A 21161-nucleotide genomic window follows, 5' to 3' on the forward strand; every position below is an offset into this window, starting at 1 on the left:
AAAGGATATTAGAATGTGTTTATTTTAGGAAGCACACAATATCTAGATGAGCCTTTGCTCTGATTTTCTCAATCAATGCTCATGCAAATAGTCTGATTGTTATTGAACAACTGAAGCATGTAAGAGTTTTGTAAATGTTTATATTTCCATGTAAAGTAAGACACTTTTTACTTTGAATTTGCTCTATAATTAGTGGAATTCCTCTTTAGTAGCAATGATTCATGCTCTTTATGTGCTAATTCACGAACTCATGGTTGTCTTCATCAAAATCCTTCCAGTTTATATATATTAATAGGGATTTTGTTTTATTTTGCTTTGCAGTTGATAGGAGCTATGAAGAATTACAGTGGCTACTCTCAATGGTTCAAAATGATCCTGTACCCTACATAAGGTGAGTTAATAAAGAGACAGGTATTTTACTAATGCTGAGGCAGTTAAGGAAATTCTTCACCTGGAATCACTAGAATAGATCAGATCCTTAAGTGCTTCTTCTCAAAACTGTTTTTCCTTCCTGTTATTTTACATTAATTGAAACATGTTTAGATGTTTCAGCAGTTCACATCTCAAAAATTAGTATATTCTGTTCTTATTCTGCATTATATTATTTTTGTCTTTTTTGTTCTACCTTGTGTCAGAAGTCTGACGTTAGAGATTATTTCCTGATCATAAATAAAGTGTATAAATATGCTGTTGCATATGGCAAAAAATTCTTCATGATCTTTAGAAAAGACAGAGGCTGAGACATAGTGCACACAATATTTGGACACCAAGGGGTGTAAAACAATTATCAGACTGTAGATGGGGTGAAAGGATCATGTGAAAATGTGGTGAAATTTCTAGTATTTCTTGTTTCAACTTCATTTTCACACGAGTGGTTGGATATTTCAGTCAACCATGTTCATTACAAACCTGTGAACACCAAGGTTCATAATAATTGGTTTTTTCCCAACACTTTCTTGTTATGACTACCATTGAAATACTGAGTTTCAAAGTTAAATAATAATACTTTTACTCTCTCTTTATAGGTGATTTCTTAAAATACCATAGCTGCAAGGTTGTTCGGTTTCATTTCTGTCATTCCTGTTAATGGAAATAAATACAGGTTTAGCTTCATTTTAAGGAGATTTGATTTTATTTGTATCCTTTTAAAGAGGAGTTTAAATTTTGAATTGAGTGCAATATTTTAGCCTCTCCTAAAAGAAAATGCAAAAAAAAAAGAAGCATCTGCAAGAGTCTTCTGTTCCAAATGTGTCAGACAGCAAGGTGAAAGCTGGCTATACAGAGAAAAATTGTTAAAATAATAAGTAATGAAACAAAGAATTCATTAAATGTTTTCAAGGCCAAGTTGGAAGAAACAAAAATGTATCTCCTTTCAGCTCAGTCTGTAAATACTGTAAGCAGCATGGTAAGTTCAGGATCTTCAGGAACCAAAGTAATATAAGAGATGGCAGTGTTTGTTTCCAGGAAAATGTGCAAGTCACTGGTTTTGGGCCTGCCATTTTGTATCAGTCATAAACATTTACAGTTATTTAAAAACTCTTTGGTATCAGTATGTAGGGAGTTTATTTGCCAGTGTTACATCTTCCTGGTAAACTTCCAAGTTAATGTGCAAAAAAAGATCATGACTAAACAGAAGAGCTTAATGTAGCCTATAACTGTTAACAGTTATGTCTAAAAACATCCTGCTCCTTTGCACCTTACTTTGTATCTCTGACTTATACTGCTGATGGTAAATGTGTGTCTAATGCATATTGTGGACAGAAGGAAGAAGAAAGAAGGCATAAAACATTGGTTAAAAATTTGGAAGTAATCCTGTAAGTTTAATAAGTATGTAAGAATATTGCAAACTGAACAGACTTTGTATCCTTAGAGTTTTTCTTTTGGATTTAATAAAGATTATTTTTGTGCTTCTTTCAGGCATAAGATTTTGGATATGCTGACTAAGAATCCACCTTTCACCAAGAATATGGATTCCCCCTTATGCAATGAAGCTTTGGTAGATCAGCTTTGGAAACTGATGAATTCAGGTTAGGGTTTTTGATTTGTTAGTCGTTTTGTTGTGTTAGAGTTTTATTGTGAGGTTTTTTGAAAGAAGTAGTAAAAACTTGCTTCAGAATATGCCAAGAGCTCTCTTAGTTTCAGTAGTTAGAAATTGAAAATCCAGTCTCAGAAGCTGAATATCATCTATGTGCTTCCAGAACACTCTTAGTGACATAGGCTTCCAAACCTTGTTTTTAATTCTTCAGGTTACTGATGTAGTGTGCTTTGACGTCCTTCTGCACAGAATCATACTTGGAATGTTCAAAATTCTACAAAGCAAGTGTTTCCTCAAATAACAGTGTCTGTGTTACACTTAGAGTTTGCTTTACATTAGATGGTCTCTTTTTGTCCTCTTTTTCTAAACTCTCAGAGAATATGAGAAGACAGCATTGATACAGATAATTTAAATGAGATTTTTAGAAGTGCATTATAGACCTAAAACTCAATTTACCTTGTGAGATTACGAAAGATCCTAGTGAGAGAAGGGCTTGCACCTTTACCATTGACTGTTATTCATTACTGAAGCAGTTCTATCCAGTCCTGACAAACTGCCCTTTAACATCTGGCACATTTCCACACAGATTACATATAAACATTTATATAGCTTTTTTAGGTCATTGCAGGCTTTCTGTTCTCTGTGTGTCATTATATTCAGTGTTTAAAAGTTTACAGCTACACTCCAGGGGTTGAAGTGGAGGGACTACTAGTAGTTCAGTTTCATAGGAATTGCCAAGTGTCAGACACTGAAAATAAACAATTTTGATGTTCCCATCAGAGAATTTGTTTTTGCTTTTTCATGAGAGAAGAGTGTGTGCAGTGTTACAAGCATTACCTCTTTTTGCAAGTAACAAATAGGGTATACATGCTTATTAAGGTTCGTGGGGCTTTAAGCACCTTTATTTCTATGCCTCAAGATGACATAATGTTTCAGTTAATTTTCTGTAAGGGATAACTGTAGCATTCCAGGGTGCCTTGAAAAAAATTGTTGATGTGTGACAAGCTAGTAGCCAGGTTTAAAGGTGCATGATTCTAGAATCATGAGTTGCTTTCATTTACTATAAGCACATGTAATGGAGAACAGACTCTAATTGATATATGTAATGGGTTTTTTTCTGTGTAAATCTGAATTAAATTGATAATATCATAATAGTTTTAAAATTAATATTTTTGAATGTGTCATTCTCTGGGGAGTATTTTAATGTTAAAAATGTCCAGATTAATATTCATGTTGCTTTCATTTGTAACTGGGTATGTGTAGCTGGTAATTTGTAAGGTAATTTGCCCTGGTAAGGGCAAGCTAAGCTTACCCCAAACACTATTTTGGCCCTATAAAACTACTATTTACTGGGATAGATCTTGTAATTTTATTTTGTGCTAAGTCTTGCAAAGCCACATTAATATGGCAGTTGGCACATCTGTGTTTTGTTTACCAGATACAGTTCAATTCCTGCTGGGGAACAATATGTTCAATAAACTTGCAATCAGGCAAGAGCTGGGATGAGTTAACACCAGAACTGCTGTATTTGCAGCACTGCACCAGATGTTAAATGTCTTTCTGTTGTGATTGGTGCCAAACGTGCTTAGACCATTTGTCTATGAAGATGTTAAAGCAGTACACAGTTTGTAGTGAAAAATAATTAAAAAATAAAGTATTGCTTTATGCAGTAAGAATACATACTTTGAGTATGAATACAAATTAAAGTATTGAGTATTTAGTGAAGCTCATGATGTAGTAATGATGTTAAAAAGCATGCTTGTGCATTTCTCTTATCAGTGCAGTTTCCAGAGAATAAAAATCTTAGTCATGCTTAAAGCTCTTACTATATTTTGTGGAATATCCAGAAATATTTGAAATAATATAATACAATATAATAATATCTACAAATATTTGTGGATATTCCACAAATTTATGGAATATCCGCAAATCCATTGATACAGGAAGCCAGTTTGCTAACAAAGTCTTCTATTTACTTGTCCAGTAAAAAAAACTTAAGAGTGCAATTTGAAAAATAAAGGCATATGGGTGTGGTTATTTTTCTTTTATTTTTCATTACATTATTATAGCATTTACTTTTCCAGTCTTGGTCTACTAAATCTGTCTAACTTAGAACTCAGGAAACTTAAAGCCTTCCTTTTAAACAGGAAAGTTTAAAAAGAAAGCAAGTAAGAGCTAATAAGAGGCAGGAATAATGAAGGAAGTGTATCTTAAGCACAGAAAATGTCATACTCTGGTGGGCCTGGACTACCTAAACTGTTATATTTGTGGGAGAGGAGATTTTATCTCTGTATTAACAATCTCTTTTGTATTTTAGGAACTTCACATGACTGGAGATTACGATGTGGTGCTGTGGACCTCTATTTCACACTCTTTGGCCTCAGCAGACCTTCCTGTTTACCATTACCAGAGCTTGGACTTGTTCTAAACCTGAAAGAAAAGAAGGCTGTACTCAATCCAACAATTATCCCTGAATCAGTTGCAAATAATCAGGAGCCTGTGATCAGTTCTAACAATCATGGGCAGTCAGTAGGATTTCAGAACACCGTAAGCACAAAACATCTGCATCCATCCTATTCAGCTGGCTCCAAGTTCTTGCATGGGTTGCTGATTTAATTCTGTATTGTGTTCAAGCCTCTCATGCTTTACCTAAGCTATCTTCTGACCTCATTGCTCTTTATTCTGTCCACTTGAAAAGCTGGTGTATACCATGACTTTTTATACATTTTTTAACTGTTTTGTATTGCGCATGTAAGCTTTTTACTTGTTTTTTTTTCTAGTCTCATCATTTCTGTTCTTTATGAAACTTTATATATTGCTTATGAGATATGAAATGATTCACAGAAATGTTTGATGCTGTGATGAAAGCTTTTTTCATGAGACTGTTTCTTATAGACAAGTTATCCAATTTTCCAAAACAAAACCTTTTATCAGTAAATCTATTGCATCATAAAATACATAGATACTCCTAATTTTAAACAACTTAAAGTGATGTGAAAGTTGAAATTTTAACACATCTGCATTGAACATTAGAATCTGACATTTTGGTATTGTGCTCTGAAGGATTTGTAACAACTTCTGAAGAATGGCATGTATTCAGTTTGGTATCTTTCTGGATTTGGAGGCTTCAGTCCTAACACATACTCCATTGCATAGTTAGAATATAAATTTTTATAAACTATTAAGGTCATACTTTCCTCAAGAATAACTGCCACTGCTACAAGACCAAGTATTTTTTGTTGGACAAATTTAATTGTGAGGGGGGAAAAAAATCAACAGACATGGAAATAATAAGTGATTTTTTTAACAGTTTCAAAACCAGCATGTGATTAGCATGTTTGAAACTCTTTCCACCCTTTTGAATAGGATGGTTTCTTCTTACTTTATCATAGTTAATGTCTAAATAGTTTTTATTGAAAAGTGTGCTGAGAGTACTAATTAACAGTACCCTGCAGGCCCTTTCCAGCAGGGGGAGAAAATGCTGGTAGAGTAAGATATTGTTAGACTTGTTCTGCATACTTACAGAGCATGTAGTACGTCCTAATTTGCTGCACCTAATCATTAGAATTAAATAGCAGGAGGCATTTTGTTGGCAGATTTTTAGGCTGCACTTCAGTGAACACCCAAACTTTTTTTGCAGCCAGACTACCAAAAGATTTCTTCTTCTTCTTTTCCTAAACTTTCCTGTCCCTTGTGCTAGCATAGTAGTGGCTGCTGCAACAGTGAGCTGGATCAGGGAGGATCTGGTTGAATAGTACCTTTTTATGAACAGATATTTCAGTTTCCTGAGCCAGTTTGTCACACAGTTGTAAAAATGCTTGTGGCACCCCAGGACAGAACCGTGTGTGGATGAGGCTGCTTCGTTTAGCAGCGTACTGGCTTGTGCTGGTGTGGAAATACAGCACTGGTATAAGCCTCAGTTTGTATTTCATCCCTTGTATCTCCTCCTATTCCTCATCTTCATTCTCCTGCCCCTTACCTTAAGGTTACCATTTTCACTGTAACTTCCCCAAAATTCAGGGAACTAATTTTCCAGTAGTGTAAAACAAAGACTGCCTCTTACATCAGAAAAAGTTAATCCAGAAGTGTTTCACAACAGCAGTGCCTTGGACAAAGTAATAGGCATGAAAAAGGGAAATGCATATTTGAGGGGAAAAAAGAGTAAACAGGTGATAGAATTTATCAGATTAACTAGTTTCTTTAAACTAGACATACACTGAGAGCATAAATGTGTTAAAATCAGTACTGATAGAGTAGTGCCACTGAAGCTGCTGAGGATGATTGAAGTTACCCACTTCATAAAATGGAGCTTGAATTGTTCAGGGCAAGAGTTTTGGGGCTAGAGTGCCCTTTGTAGGATAGAAGAAGAGCAGTTCAGGGGAACAGTATATGCCCTTTAGAATATATGGTATCTATGCCTGTTATAGTTTTTAATGAGCTTTTAATTATGTTTGCTTCTGTGGATGCTTTATTTTACCTTCTAAATTTTGTCTGTTGGATTTGTTGAAACACCTATTTCCTATTTTCATCACTATATGTGTAACTTAGGACTCTCCTATTTTTCTACTTCTTTGACCTTGCTCTTTTTATAATCTAAGCAGTAATTTACAAAACAGTTTATTCTTTTTTAATAAATATTGTAGTAAAATAAAGAAAAAATTATAAGTACTTATGATTTGTACTAAGTAAAGTAAGCTTTAGCTTTTAAAACAAACTAAAAGAAGATTTAGCTAAATCCCATGTGTAGATCAGAGGCTATCGCAGTTTTTCAACTGAGATTTGTCCTGAGGAGAGTCTGCAAGGCACAGATTTATAGACAGGCTATTCAGAGGCAGCAAATGTTGTTGCACACCAACAGTACCATGATTGTGAGAAGCGACAGAAAAGATGCCAATGCTAGATATGCAGAGGGAGCAGGGATAGAAGTAAAGAGAAACTATGTTTGTAGGAGTGGTTGGCACAAATCCATACAGGGTTTTAGAAAATACTTCTTGCCAGAACTACAGAGAAAACTTTGTTCAAATCACCCACTTTACTCAGAAGATTTTTCAGGTATCAGGTCGCTTTCTCTGAAACATGGATCTTGCTATCTTCTAATTTTGGTCTTTTAATGCTGCTTCAGGAGGATGATCATCTTATTAAGGAAACAGCATCCAGCATTTCTGGTCATCAGCAGGGGGTGAAGAGGAAGGCTGATATGCCACTCGGGTCTCCATTGGAGCCAGGGCAAATACTAGAGAAGAATGAAGACAGTAAAGTCAAACTCAAAATCAGAGTAAGAAATGGAAATTCAACTTGCACAATGTGTAGGGTGTTCAGAATAACAGCAGTGGCGTCTGCTGGCTTCCCTTGAAGCTGTGTTGAAACAAAAGGCATGCTGTGTATATATGTACAGCAGTTGTTTTGCTTACTTTGGCAAAATCATTTCCTATCAGATTCTTTATTGGCTGGCAAGAGCTAAAGTTGACAGATAATGCTCTTGTTCACACAGCTTCACAGTAAATTAGAAAGAAGGAAAGACACTGACCCTTTTTAATTTTACTGAATTTTTATTCTTTTGCAGTGGTAGATATCACTTCCTTTCCCTCTCACCCCCAGTTTACCTCAAAAATAAAATATATTAAATTCTGCTTAGTAATGTTTTTATGAATTATTAGCATCTGCTTATTTTTTTTCCTGATATCTTAGTTCTCAAACTCTCAAGAGGAAGAGGAAATTGATATGGACACAGTTCATGACAGCCAAGCCTTCATTTACCATCATTTGAATATGCTGGAGAGACCATCTACACCAGGTATGAGTAACTTTATAGGCAAGATGGTTGTATTTTTTTTAACTACTTCAGTTGTGAGGTGTTTTTTGCTACTGCTTATTTCCTTACTTACAGTGTTGGTAAGTGTTAAATGTTACTGGAATTCCAGGAACTGCAGAAAGAGTGCATAAGAATATTTCTTTAGGTTTCAGTAGATGCATAGAGAAGTGTATACATGTGTATTTTTACACATATCTAAGTAAGACAAGTATAAATCATGCTTATGAAAGTGAAAAGCTAAAGAATGAATAGAAGAGCACCAAGTTTAATTAGAATCCCATAAGTAATTAGGTAAAACTTGTTTTGAAATTGGTGTCATTTAAAAAATTGCAATTTTGAAGATTAAAAAAATAGAAAGACTTCTCAGATAAAAAAACCTCTCAAATATATTAATAACTTAATATATAAGTTTATCTATATTTAAGATTTATAACTTAACATTAACAAATGTTAAAGCCTCAAAGATATTTAGAAGGGCTTTCCAAATTTGAAAGGATTGCATCTGTGAGTGAAATTGTTTCATTTCAAGCCCTTCCTTTCTTTTACTACTTCTCTTAGTATCTTTTTTTATACAATACTTGACAAAATTATTCTCAAGGCATAGTGTTTCTTAGAAACTTTAAAACAGGTTGAACTTCCACCTTCTTTGTTTCTCTGTCTCTAGCCAAAAAATTGGTGGTTTGTCTCATTTTCTCAAAATATTTTAACAATGTGTCTGAAGTTCAGTTCCAGAATGTGCCAGTGGAGCAAAGCTGAGGCCATGTGACAAGCATTTTGAGGAATCTTCCATACAGATTCAGAACAAGATTTTAAGGTTGCAGTACTGTATTGTGTAAAAGTGAAGTTTTTGGGTTTAGATTTCAGAGTAATTACCCTCTTGCTTGTTTTTCGGTTTTTATCCAGTGACTGCCTAGTGTAAAACAGAAACAGACCTTAGTGGTAGGATCTGGAATGTTGGTTCCATCTTGAGTGCCCTAAGTGCTGAGCTATGCTCACAGGTGACCTTACCTGCTTTCCCTGTGACCAGGCAGTTTAGTGGCCCCATTTAAGAGAAGGGCTGGTGGAAGCTGCTGCCCTGAGGATCCTGCTGAGGTTGGTGCCTTGGTGCCAGTGGTGCAGAAGCTGGAGGCTCATACCCCGTTATGAGCCTTGGACATAACATTTTTCCTTCCTTGGCAGATGCTCTAGACACTAAGGGACTTTATTTCTTTCTTTTGATTTTTATTTTTTTTAATAAAAGGTCACTGCTGTCACTTCTTAGCTAAGAAATTAAGGTCATATGGGGACATTAAAACACAGGGAGGTCTAGTTTCTGGATTCCAGATGGCCTTCAGTTAATGACATGTGCCTACAGCCAACTCCACCAGGACAGCTTTGCTGTTAGGTATCTAGAGTAGCAAAACCCACAGCTTTTTTACTTACTTCAACAAGGTAAAGGGGCAGGCTGCATATAGGTTACTCTCATGAACTTAGGAGCCTATATCTGCAAAGCTTTAGCTTAAACTTCTCAGAGCTGCTTTGAGTTTTGGTCTCAATGTTATCAACCATCACATTTCCTGTTGTGGCACAGAGTAAAGCATGCAGGGCATGCAAGTGCAAAGCTGATCTGCTGAGGATTAGTATTTATAACTCTTACATGATATTTTGGAACAATTTTTTCACTAGATTTTCACATTCTATGGAATTTAAAGTCATAAACAAAAGTCTGCCAAATCCATCACAAATGGGACTTAGGGGACCCTCTGTGCACCAGCTCTGTGCTCTGGGACTGTGGATTAAGTTTGTGCTGGTGGTCAGGAAGGGTAAAGTCTGACCAAGACTGGAGCAGTGGCCACTTAAGTGGTGCTTTTATAGACCCCAGCAGACACAAGCTACTTCAAGTCTCACTTGTGTCCTGAATGACCTTCTCACCTCAGTTGTTTAGACATTCAGCACACTGTGATGCATTTTCTTTCATAGGTAATAATGAGACAAATGCTAGGTTTTGCACCAGAATTCATTTTAAATAGTAAGCCTTTGAAAAGCATTATTTTGAAACACTTCAGATTTTTTTTTTTTTTTTTTGTTGTTGTTGTTGTTTTTGTGGTTAGAAACAGTTCACATATTTTTTGCTTCTAAAATTTCACCTGTTTCTTATTCGTGGCATTTTCCTTAGAAGCAGAGATATATGCATTACAGACTGAGTACATAAAGATAGTTCAATCTTTAGGAAATGGTATACTGCTGAGAAGAAACAGATGGGGAAGAATAAAAGCATACATAAATAAAATTGTTCACACATTGGAGTGTTCTGTTTTACAAAGGAATCCCAGGGCCTGTGAGGTTTTACAGCAGTGATGGAGGATGGGTGCATTTCAGGGAGTGATTATTGTGAAACAGATTGACAGGAGGCTCTGAAATGGTCTCAGTGTCTTGTTAGTAAATCTGCCTCAGTTCTGACTCCTTGGAAGGAGTGAGCTCTTAGTCCACCCACAGTGCTCCTCCCCCAGCTGTGGGCTCTGTCCCCACGTGTCACATGAGGTGTTAGGTCATCAGCTGAACACAGCATGTGAAAAGCAGCTGCCGGGAGGAAGTTCACGTAGGGTCCTGTAGTATCTGTGTTTTTTTGCTGGATTGTTGTGTTGTTGTTCTTTTTCCATTTCCCAGACCACCCCAAATGATCATTTGGATTTGGTCAAGTTGATGTAACCCCCCCTAACACCAGGAAAATATTTTCCTTTAAAAGTCAGGGGTGGGGGAGTGAGGGTGAGAATGTTTTTGCATGGTTCTGCCCATGGATGTGAAAAGTTAAGGCTGAGACAACAAAAAGTTTTCTAATACAACACGTGCTGGATTACAGGTTTCAGTGTTATAATTACATCACCTGTCCCAGTTCATACGGAAAATAATTGGTTTAAATCCTACTAAAGCATCCTGACTGTGATAGTAAAACTGTGCACTCTGGCAGTTATAGGGGAATCTAATAATTTTATCAAGAAACTATTAAAACAAACAAAACATTAGTTGTGAATTGTCTAAAGAATGCTGTTGTGACCATTACTCATCTGCCCTTACGGCTGGAAACTTGGTAGCCTCCTTTGAACCTCCAAGGCTGTGCAAGGTTACATTTCTAATGTGAGAACAGATTTTATTTGCTGTTAATCATCAAGAATATTAGGAACACTCCCTTCACTTAAATCTTAAGATAAAAGACTTTCAAGATGAGATTTTCTGTAAGCAACAGATTTGATCTCTCAGGCTGCGAGGTGACTTGTCTTGCTTTGTTGACTTCAGTGAAATCAGATAAAGGTACACTTCTTTAATATTTCACTCATCTGAAAGTACAGTATGTCAGAAGTAACCTTTAAAAGGTTCTGCTGTATCTGTCAGTGGTTATTGATTGGCCTGGTCTTTTCTGCTTCCAAAATAAATGCCTGGCTGTAGGCTGGATGATCTGCCAGTGACATGTCATTATAGCTCATCACTGATGAACACTTAAGTGAACTTTTTCCAACTAGTTTTGATGGTTTGAAAGTTGATAAAAAGCAGCATCCAATTCTCTCTTTATTTCTGCAAAGGAAAGAAAAATAAAATACAGTGATGTTGTCTTAGTGCACTGGCATTCTTTTTCAGATGACATTCAGGGGCAGTGAGCTTTGAGGACATCCTGAACATTCAGACTCAGATCAAACAGATTCCTTGGCCATTCTGTTAATTCTTCTGCAGTTTTCTGGGATAGTCAAATTGGAAATTGGTGCTGCTGACTTTGTGGTTGCTCTGTTTACTGTGTAGATAAAACTTTGGAGGTCTAGACCACAGTCATAATGTTGATCAGATTGTGGTCTTGTTTATCACAGTTACTGCACTTTCAGGAAATTATAGTTTATCTGGATTGACTTTTTTCTGAAACATTTTGAAACTGGACATGCAGTATATGCTGCAGTAAAGTGTAAACTACTGTAGTTATTATGTTTAAACAGTACTTTTACAGCAGCAGATCCAAGCCTGGGGTGCAAATCACTGCACCTGGAGTTTGGATGCAGGAGTAAATAGGAATTCAGTCCAAACTGTGTGCGAGGCCCAGTCCTCTGCAGTTAGCTGAGAGTGCACCAGTACCTCAAAGTCCACCCTTTAGTGGCTCTCTGCCAAAAAGTGCTCTGAAAACATCAGCACACAGACAAAAATATAAATGAACACTTCTTGGATTCAATGGCACCACTGACAATGATGGCTTTTTGCTTTACATTTTAAGGAGGTAAAAGTTGTTACAGCTGTTCTGCTAGAATACCTTTTAATAACATATAGTATTAATACAGTATCTGTTACACTTTATTACTCAAGATGTAACTGTTTCCAAAGTGGTAGCTCATAGGCTTTGAGGTTTGTAGATAAATTTGCCTCACTAAAATAGTATGTGGTTAATAGTACACTTCATAAGGAATGGTGTTTTCCTGTGATTTACTCCAAAGTAAAGAAAGCAGCTTTAATAGAAACAAACCCTGCAGATAGTGACAACAGAAATGAGAATTGCATCAGTATGTGGCTGCAGTGTGTCAACTCCATGATTAAATAAAAAAACCATAATACTGTAGCTGTGACTGTCTCTGAGAAAACAACTAATCACTCTCAAATCTAGAGGATGAGTAAGGCTAGCAAGTTTTCAAGTGAACTACCTGAAACTGATAGAGGCACACAAAGTATTCTGAATTGGCTTCCTGATTTAGATGTTCTTTCTTTCAAAAACAGTGATTTCACTAGAATGTTCCAGAATACTAAAATAAATGTAGTAAAAATAACACCACAGTTAAGATATTATTTTAGTCTAAGGCAATATAGTTGTTAAATGAAAGTCAGATGAGAAAAGCAAACTTTTTACCAGTAAAAACTACATTTTAGTTAAAACACCAACTTGTCTATACAATACTTTAGTTTTATCTTTGGTATAGGTATAAGAAATTGTCTATCTGGTTTTAAATCTCACTAAAAAATTGAAGTCAAATGACTCTGTAAATTTGAACTAGTTAAAATGTTTATGTTGGTTCCAAATTAACTGATTTGTTTACCATATCTTCAGAAAACCTTTGGCTGGTTTTGTTTTTTTAACTAGACCTTTGTTTTTCACCCTCAAACTTTAATTTTTGTCCCATGGACCTTAAAAGAGCACTCTTCTAGAGAGAAAATTGATAACCTTTTGCAGAGATGTATAATTTGAAAATTCTGGTTCTTTAGACTAATTACAGGACATGGCATTCTGGAAACCTGAAATCATTTATGCTTGGTAACTTTTTCTATGTACTTTGTTGGTGGTTCAACAGATGCATAAACACAGCATTAAATTAAAAAATAGTGTGTCTTGGATGTTTCCAGAGTAACACTAAAAAGAAAAGAAGAAATAAGGAAAAACAGGGTCATTTTGAAACTGGTTTTATGGTATTTTCTGAATGTTTTCTCTTTAGAGAAAATGCTAGTCAGAGATGCAGGTCAGCTGCTCTGCAAAGAGAGTGCATTACCTTTCTCATTGGTGAGGCTTCTGGGGGAGACACATGAAATGTTTCTGCACTTGTATCAACGTCCCCCTCTTCCCAGAGCCTGTCCCTGTCAGGTGCTGCAGCACCAGCCTGTCCTCAGGACCATGGGCTTCAGACTTTGCTATGATCTGTGAACTTGTCTTCTCCCTCTCTGATGTTTCAGTAAACTAGGGTGCAAATGGGATAATTTCAAACAGGTGTCAATTTGTAAAAATCCTGTATCAGCCAGCTGTTTTACATTTATTGGCAATGCAAAGAACAGTGGCATCCCACTCTCTTCACACAAAATCAGAAGCATAGGAGGGACCATATGAAATGTCTCACAAAAGCCTGTTGGCATGTTAAAGTCTCAAGTTACAGGTTTTCATACTGTAAAAGTTCAAAAACAAAATATGGGAAAAATAGGTGAAACACTCTACCCAGCAATATAGTTCAATGTTAATGCACCAATGAGCACTAAAACTTAAGTGAACAGGGTGTTAGAATTATCTGACAGCAATTTGTATTATGACAGCAAATGTTACTTTAAAGCTTATCAGGATCCAAATCCCTTTAATTTACAAGATCTGTGTTTTCATATTTTATTCTCTCTCACAACATCTACAGCATTTTTATTTGTCCCTGGGGCAAATGGTACACAAATATTCTGATCTTTCCCCCATAGGATCATAATCCTGTCTAATTTTAAGCACCTACCCAGCTAGCTGGAACACCACAAACCCAACAATTACATTGGACTCTCCACATCCTAAACAGGAGGAGATCTATGTGGACAGACACATGTATGTGCAATTTCTTCAAAGGAATGCTACTAACCACTTCAGAAGGAGCTCCTGGGCTGGCCCTCCACTTTTTTTGTGTTTGTGTGTTTTGTGAAACCCGGGTTTCAATCCTGCTCCCTGTGCCAGGAAGAAGGGGGTTCCCTGCAGGAAGAGGGAGTGCTCTGTGCCTCTTTGCATCAGTCCTTCTTCCCCTGTTGATAAAAGGATGATTATATTGCCCTGTGAGGCAATTTCTATTTAGCCTTATTTTCCTTAACTACACTTGTCATGTTCCTAGCATAGGCTTTACCCAAGAGACTTAGAGTCACTATTGTGACTCTATGCAGAAATGGTGTGTGTACTCCTATTGCTGGCTCAGTAGAAGCAGATTTTTTTAATGTCATTCTTTCATTTCTTACTGATGTCTTTTCCATATTACCAATGTTTACTGCCTTCCTAAGTGTCAGTAGCCCTTGAGTTGCAGTTGGATCTCATTTCTCCCTTTTCTGAAGATCTTCTTGCCTCTCTAGGTGGTCACCACCACCCCTTTGGTCCTGTTAGTTTCAACTACTGTTGTATTTGCTCCCTAACTTACCCCAGTCACTGGTGTTTAAATGCTTTAACAAACAGATTTCTTGAATAACACACCTGAAATAAGTAATGAGGTGATAATACAGAGTGTTGCCTTAGCAGAGCTGGTAGTTCAGTAAACTGCAGGAAATTAGCACAAGTGGCAGGTCATGTAACAGAGTCAGGAGAGTCTGTTTGGTTGCATCCTCCATCTTCACTTGACACTACTGCTACATCATCCCTGCAGACTTTAACCAGTGTTTTTATACCAGTTCTGGTTAAAATTTTTTAAGTTCAGAGGCTTAGCTTCAGTTTGAGGTTGTTACAAATGTAGTGTCTAGACTTACAGGTTTATTTTCCATACAAAAATAACTCCACAGTTTGGTATTAATGGAGCTGAGAAGTTTTAAGAGTTTGTGTCATGTTGTGTGGGTTTTTTCTTCTATTTGAAGTTAGTTTGATTTTGCCATGTGTATATTAATGTATCATGTGCATGTAGCTTGAGAACATATGAGAATGTCTTCAGGACTTTAGGTCATCTTTTGTACATTTTCCATACAACCAATCAGTGGTCTTCAGGCTTTTTGCCAAGATCTTTATTTCTGTGTTTCTGGGAGCTCTGTTTGTGTCACTGCCACAGTTCACCTGTAACTACTGCAGCTTATTTTAACAGCATCAAATACTGCCTGCTTTGGTTTTCTGAGATACAGCCTCCACCCTTTCCTTTTCCAACGCCCTGAGCCAGATATACTCCTTTTTTCACCATTGTGTCATCTGTTTAATGGCTGGTTTTGTATTCTTGCAGCTGCTAAATAAAGTTGTCTAAACAGTGAATGCTTTAGAGGAAGGAGCTCAGGTTATGGGGATAGGTTTAGATATGGGAAGAATTCCTTTTAAAAATAGAATTGGAAATAGTTACATAGTAAAGCAGTCTTGTACCTTTTTGCATCAAATGCAGTATACTTGCACGCTTGTCTTCATTGTTGAGAATAGCACCAGACAATGTAAAAAAAATGTAGTAGATATGTATTAGAGTCAGCAAGTGGAAATTGAAATTGGTGTGCATCTCCTCTACCTGCCATAAGATACATAAAAAAGTAAAGTTGTAAGTTCTAACAATAAATTTTTGAATTGGTAACATGAGCTTAGTGCTGCTTAGTTCTGATTAAATAAAATTTAAAGCCTTTTAAAATAGCTTGATATTAGAGATATATATTTCAAGTTTATACAAAACTATTGTACTTCAAACTAGCCTCCTTCAAAACCTCAACAGAATTTTATATTGCACCATATTCCTCTCTTGTGGTTAAGACCAAACATATTTCTAGAAAGACATCATTTTGCTGCTTAAGACTTCAAGCAGTAGAAATTCCACCTTGTCCCATAGTAAGTTATTGACTATCCTCACTAAAAAAGAAACATTCTGTTTCTCTTCTGACTGCTAAACATCTCATATAGATGTAGATTTTGTTTTTTCCAGACATATTTATAAACAAACAAAACCCAAACAGCTGTACATATATGTATGCATATATATAGGAAAATCTAGAGGTTTTCCTATATATATGCAGGATTGAATCAGTCTTCAGTCTTTCAGGTGAGGCTAGAAAGATTGCATGGAAATTGTTCTCAATACTTGCTTGTCATAGTACAGGTGTCTCTTTAGACTTCCAGGAATCATTACCACAGACAAATCATTCTTGCCTTTAGAGTTACACAACCAACCAACAAAAAGATGTACTGGTAAATAAATGTGTTTTCAAATATATAGAAAAAGATTATTGCACAGGAACATCAAATAGCATTATTTCTTGTTATTTAATTGGGATATTTTCACCAAAAACTGGATGGGAAAAAGCCCCATATTTAAAGTAGTAATGAAGAAAATCTTTAAGTAATACTTAGAGGATTAGCTGCCTTCAAAAATCTGCTGGTGCTTTTCTACATATATCTAGTTGTTAAAGCATCCTTGCAATGTGAGTGATTTGATTCAATTTCTGACTAAAGGAATCTGAGTATTCCTACCTTCCAAGTGTTTCCACTCTTCAACGAAGGTATCCTTAGAGTAATGCCCTTTAATCTCTACTATTGGAGCTATTGCAGTCTGTCTGAAATAATGAAATATTAAATTAGCCAAAGAGAGAATGAGAAAGTCATTCCTGAATTGAGATGTCATGGATCATATCTCCTTCCTCAGTTTCAGATACCAGGCTTGCTCAGTATATAACTAGTTCTAGTGTACTTGTGAAATACATAGTGATAAAGATGGTATCATTATCTTTATTGGGATTTGGTTGTGTTTAAGGAAAAAACCCATTGTTTAATCTTTGAAATAGGCTAAATTGGTTGCAAGAGGTAATTTTTAGAAAAATCAGTTTAGTTTTCCACTATCAAGAGGTTTGTATTTTCTTGCAGGGAGCTTTACCTCCCAACTAAAAAGAGTTCACATCCCAAAAATGCACTTTATTATGCCAGTCTTAGCACTTTATATGAGAATTTTCACAAGCAGTTATATTTGCATTATTCTGTGGTCTTCCTACTCTATTTAGAAATGAATTTCAGGAAGCCAGTATGACTTAAAGTTTCTTAGAGCTCTTTACAGTTCCCAATTGTCTGGGACACTTTTATGCTATTGAGGAAGGAAGGACCATCTCTAAAAATTGTCAGTAGATTGAGAACTTGAATGGCATGTTCAGAACCTTCTCTGAAGCTAAATGGTACAAGCATTGTAACAGATTCCATGGTTTTATGTTTAAATGATAATGTAGGTTTTACCTGATGTTTCAGAATTCCTTATGTTTGGAAACAATGCAAGTTAAACATTTGCTAATCCCACTGTATCCATTCTTTCAGGTAAGGAACAATCTGCAGGGGAGATAAACATGCACCCTGTCTCAGCAGCTCCACTCTCTGTGTTCAGCAAAGAATCCAACTCCTCAAAACACAGCGACCACCATCACCATCACCACCATGAGCACAAGAAAAAGAAGAAGAAACACAAGCATAAGCATAAACATAAACATAAACATGATACTAAAGAAAAAGAAAAGGATCCTTTTGTTTTCTCTAACAGTCCAGCCAGTGCACGGTCAATCCGTTCCCCATCACTTTCAGACTGATACTGATGGCTTCTCTGGAGTTCAACTTGAAATACTCTTGGAGTGGTTAGAAGGATGTACATAACTATAGCTTCTATCTTTTTTTATGGAACTAAGAATATGTGAATTGTCTTAGCAATTCAGAAGCTCTGCCACCTTTGAAGCCTTCTGTTTGCATGTGTGGTTGTTGAAATCTGATTCAAAAAATATGGTTTATGATTCTGACTCATTTTGTATTTCACTGTTCTCCACACCTCCCACTCTCTTTTCCATTTTAAACAAAGAAAACAGCCCTTTATGTAAGGGCCCCATGTCCGCTGGCAGCCCCCTGCACATCACGCTTACCATGTGTATTGCCAGAATCAATTATGGTTTAATCCTGAAGAATGTTAAAGCAGAGTATGTTTTAAGCAGAAGCCAATTGCCAAGCCTTTGGTGACAGACTGTTTCCAGGGCAGTATTGTATAACTAAGTGTAGATCTCCTCGAAAGTCAGTTATTTTCTTTAGTCTTCAGCTGGCCTGTATCTTGCTGTAACCATTGCAACGTAATGTCAGACTTCTAAAAGAACAACAGTATGTATAACATTTGCATTTTTCTGATACTAAAACTCATGAAAAATTTCTGGCTGCTTTTAAGCTGGTGGTATTTATTATGGATATGAGCCTTTTAATATGATTAAATTCTGCAATTGTTTTTGGAATTTTAGCAAAATGCATAATGCATGTTTTGTCCTGTAATTAGGCTTTTAAAAATCCAATAAAGTTTGCGAATTATTTTGACAGAGGCAGGATTTTTTTCTTTAAGCTTACATTGGAATATGTTTTTGAAAGATGCTTGCTAAAATTTTAAAAATTCTGAAAAGTTTAAAAATTAAAATATTGAAAAATACCTATTTCTTCCTCCTGACGGGTGGTTTGTTTGAAAGCAAGATCAGCTCATGGATCCACAGTAGAAATATATCAGATTAAACTAGGTCTGGGAATTGAAATGATGGATGCATTTAAATTTCTTTAGCTGTGTTTTATGCAGTGTACTGTTTACACCTAGGAAGTGTTTTATTTAAAAACTTAATTTTAAAAAAGTTTTAATAATAGCGATAAATAATCTCTGCTTCTTTTTATCTCTTCTCTTTATATGTGTAGAGGCAGTGTTTTATTTCCATATGCTGGTTAGCTTCTGTTGCCCAGAGTTCACATAATGTTCTATAAGACGGTTGTATTTGGGTTAAATATTTTTTTTATCAATTTTCACAAATCTTCATGAGAGACTGATTCTTCTTCTTAGAGCAAAGAGAGACAGTTCAAGAGGGACCCAATAAGACTTTTTTTAAGCCATAATCTGTTTCATGAAAGTTAATAAATACTTTTATATTCTATACCTGCTGGTGAATCCTGTAGTTCTTGGAATAAAAAGTTATCTGTAGGCTAGAAAGATGATAGGCTCAGGTACTTTGTAATATGCACATACTTACTTTGTTATTCAAACACCACATCCTTTTAATAGTGCACAGATAGTTGTGCTGATCGTTGCCCTTGGAACCCGTTTGGGCTGGATTCAGACACAACAGGCCTGGGCAGCCCTGCAGCCTCTCCTGATCTGCTGCTTTGCCAGGTCAGGGAAAGCCCTCCTGGGTTTCCTTTTAGCAGTAACTGCAAGCTCCTGGAGCTTAGGTGAGCTAAAGGTGCAAGAGGAACACCTAAGCATGGGCTGGATGAGGTGCTGAGCATGTTTTGGGTACTCACCATGTGTGCAGCTCAGCTCAGCTCAGCACTCCTTGTGAGACAGCGAGTCATAGCTCAATGGAAATATTCTGAGGTGTTTTTCCCTTGGCTAAGCAGTGATGTAACAGTGCCAGGGGTGTTTGTGGGAGACCTGGGCTAATAAGCAATGAAAGCTGGCATTGTTTGGGAGATTGAAGGCAGATGCATTTATGTTTTAAAAATGAGGTCATGGATAATTTATACTGGTGTAGTTTCTACTTTCAGAGATGTGGATTTACACTCTTAGGCTGAGAGAAAAAGTATTGTTCAGTGATACAGAACTGAGGCAGAGCTGTAGCACAGGAATTCTGCCATCAGAGATTTTGCTGTATGACTAATTTAACTATTAAATACATGCTGAGACAATATGGTGAAGATACTGCCAACAGAAAATTGGAAGGTAGGGGAGGGAGGGGGAGAATCTAAAAAAACTTCTAATGCAGTTTCTGAGGTTACATAATGTTCCTGGTTCAGAATATCCATTAGTGTATTTGATGGAATACAAAGTTTGAGGTCTGCAGGTGGTGCAACATGGACAGGCTATGTTCACAAACTGGTAAGTGTGCTCAGAAATCAGAATAATTTGGCAGATTGCACAGGTGATTCAAAAAAAGCAAACTGGAATTCAGAAAGAATGAATGTGAAATACTGAACTCCAGGGGAAAGGAAGTGCATGAAAGCAAGCCATTCTCCCCATCTAGTATGGTGGAGTGAAAAAAAGCATCTGCTTGCACAGAGGTGAGCAGTTTGATACTATTGCAAAAGTAAAAGTCATTTAAGGATTAACAGGAATTTTTCAATATAAGATCTGAAAGTAATTGTTCTATTGAGTGCCAGTGATTTGGGGCAAAATATTTTAAGTGGGCAGATGGAAACAAGAGGTAACATTGCATATAAGAAAATACATAAACAGAACTGAGTATTCCTGGTCTAGAACAAATTAAGTCTGAGGGAGGAACTCGCCCTTCACATACCTAAAATATTGCTACAACAAAAAGTGTTTATCAGTTGTTATATTTCCCTTGGGAAGGGAGGTATTACCTTTATTCACAAGAAAAAATATTTTTGTTGAATATTAAGATAAAAAGCATTCCAACAGGCACCCAATGATGAGGTGAAAACTCATTTCTTGTAGGCTTTAAAGCAGCAGATTGGCAAACATCTGGAGGGGATGTTTATGGGATGTTGCACCCTGCTGCAGTGCAGGCACCTCACTGCTATGGTTGTTTTTGTGGTGTCTTTAATCTTTCATTTATGTCAGTGAAGTTCTTGTGGTGTCTCCCTGGATGTGACCAACACTTGCAGAAGGTTTAGGAAACTGAGATCTTTGCTCTCACCAATTGTGTTTTAGGTTGAGTTTTTCTTCTGCTGAAAACCTGATGACTATTTCAAAGTTATAACCTGACATTGATTCAAGTTAAATTTGATATTTGGACAGTGGATTAATCTCTCTGTTCTCTCCACCTTCAAACCTCATAGGTTGCCTGCAACCCATGCAGTTGCTTTTGATCTGATTTTTAGTTAAAACTCCTGCTTTATAGTGCACTCTTCTTAGAACAAAAGTAAAACTATTTTATTTGATAGTCCAAATCCAAATACTGCAGGAATGCACATTA

At 36.4% G+C, this 21161-nt stretch overlaps 1 protein-coding gene across 3 annotated transcripts in view; it reads left to right on the forward strand.

Annotated features, from left to right (window-relative positions):
- The window catches only part of TAF2 (TATA-box binding protein associated factor 2), a 60549-nt gene extending 41387 nt beyond the window's left edge, over nucleotides 1-19162 (forward strand). For 2 of the 3 annotated variants that reach the window (XM_036398838.2, XM_036398846.2), the window contains exons 21-25: nucleotides 322-391; nucleotides 1918-2027; nucleotides 4353-4582; nucleotides 7724-7829; nucleotides 17539-19162. In XM_036398838.2, coding sequence (XP_036254731.1) covers nucleotides 322-391; nucleotides 1918-2027; nucleotides 4353-4582; nucleotides 7724-7829; nucleotides 17539-17804 — 782 coding nt within the window. In that variant the 3' untranslated portion in view covers nucleotides 17805-19162. Of the gene's footprint in view, nucleotides 1-321; nucleotides 392-1917; nucleotides 2028-4352; nucleotides 4583-7157; nucleotides 7311-7723; nucleotides 7830-17538 lie in introns of all 3 variants that reach the window. The other variant, XM_036398854.2, reaches the window with a different exon arrangement.
- Nucleotides 19163-21161: the final 1999 nt, after the last annotated feature.

The sequence above is a fragment of the Molothrus ater genome, chromosome 1 (genome assembly GCF_012460135.2).
Source record: "Molothrus ater isolate BHLD 08-10-18 breed brown headed cowbird chromosome 1, BPBGC_Mater_1.1, whole genome shotgun sequence".
In the NCBI taxonomy this organism is placed as follows: Eukaryota; Metazoa; Chordata; class Aves; order Passeriformes; family Icteridae; genus Molothrus; species Molothrus ater.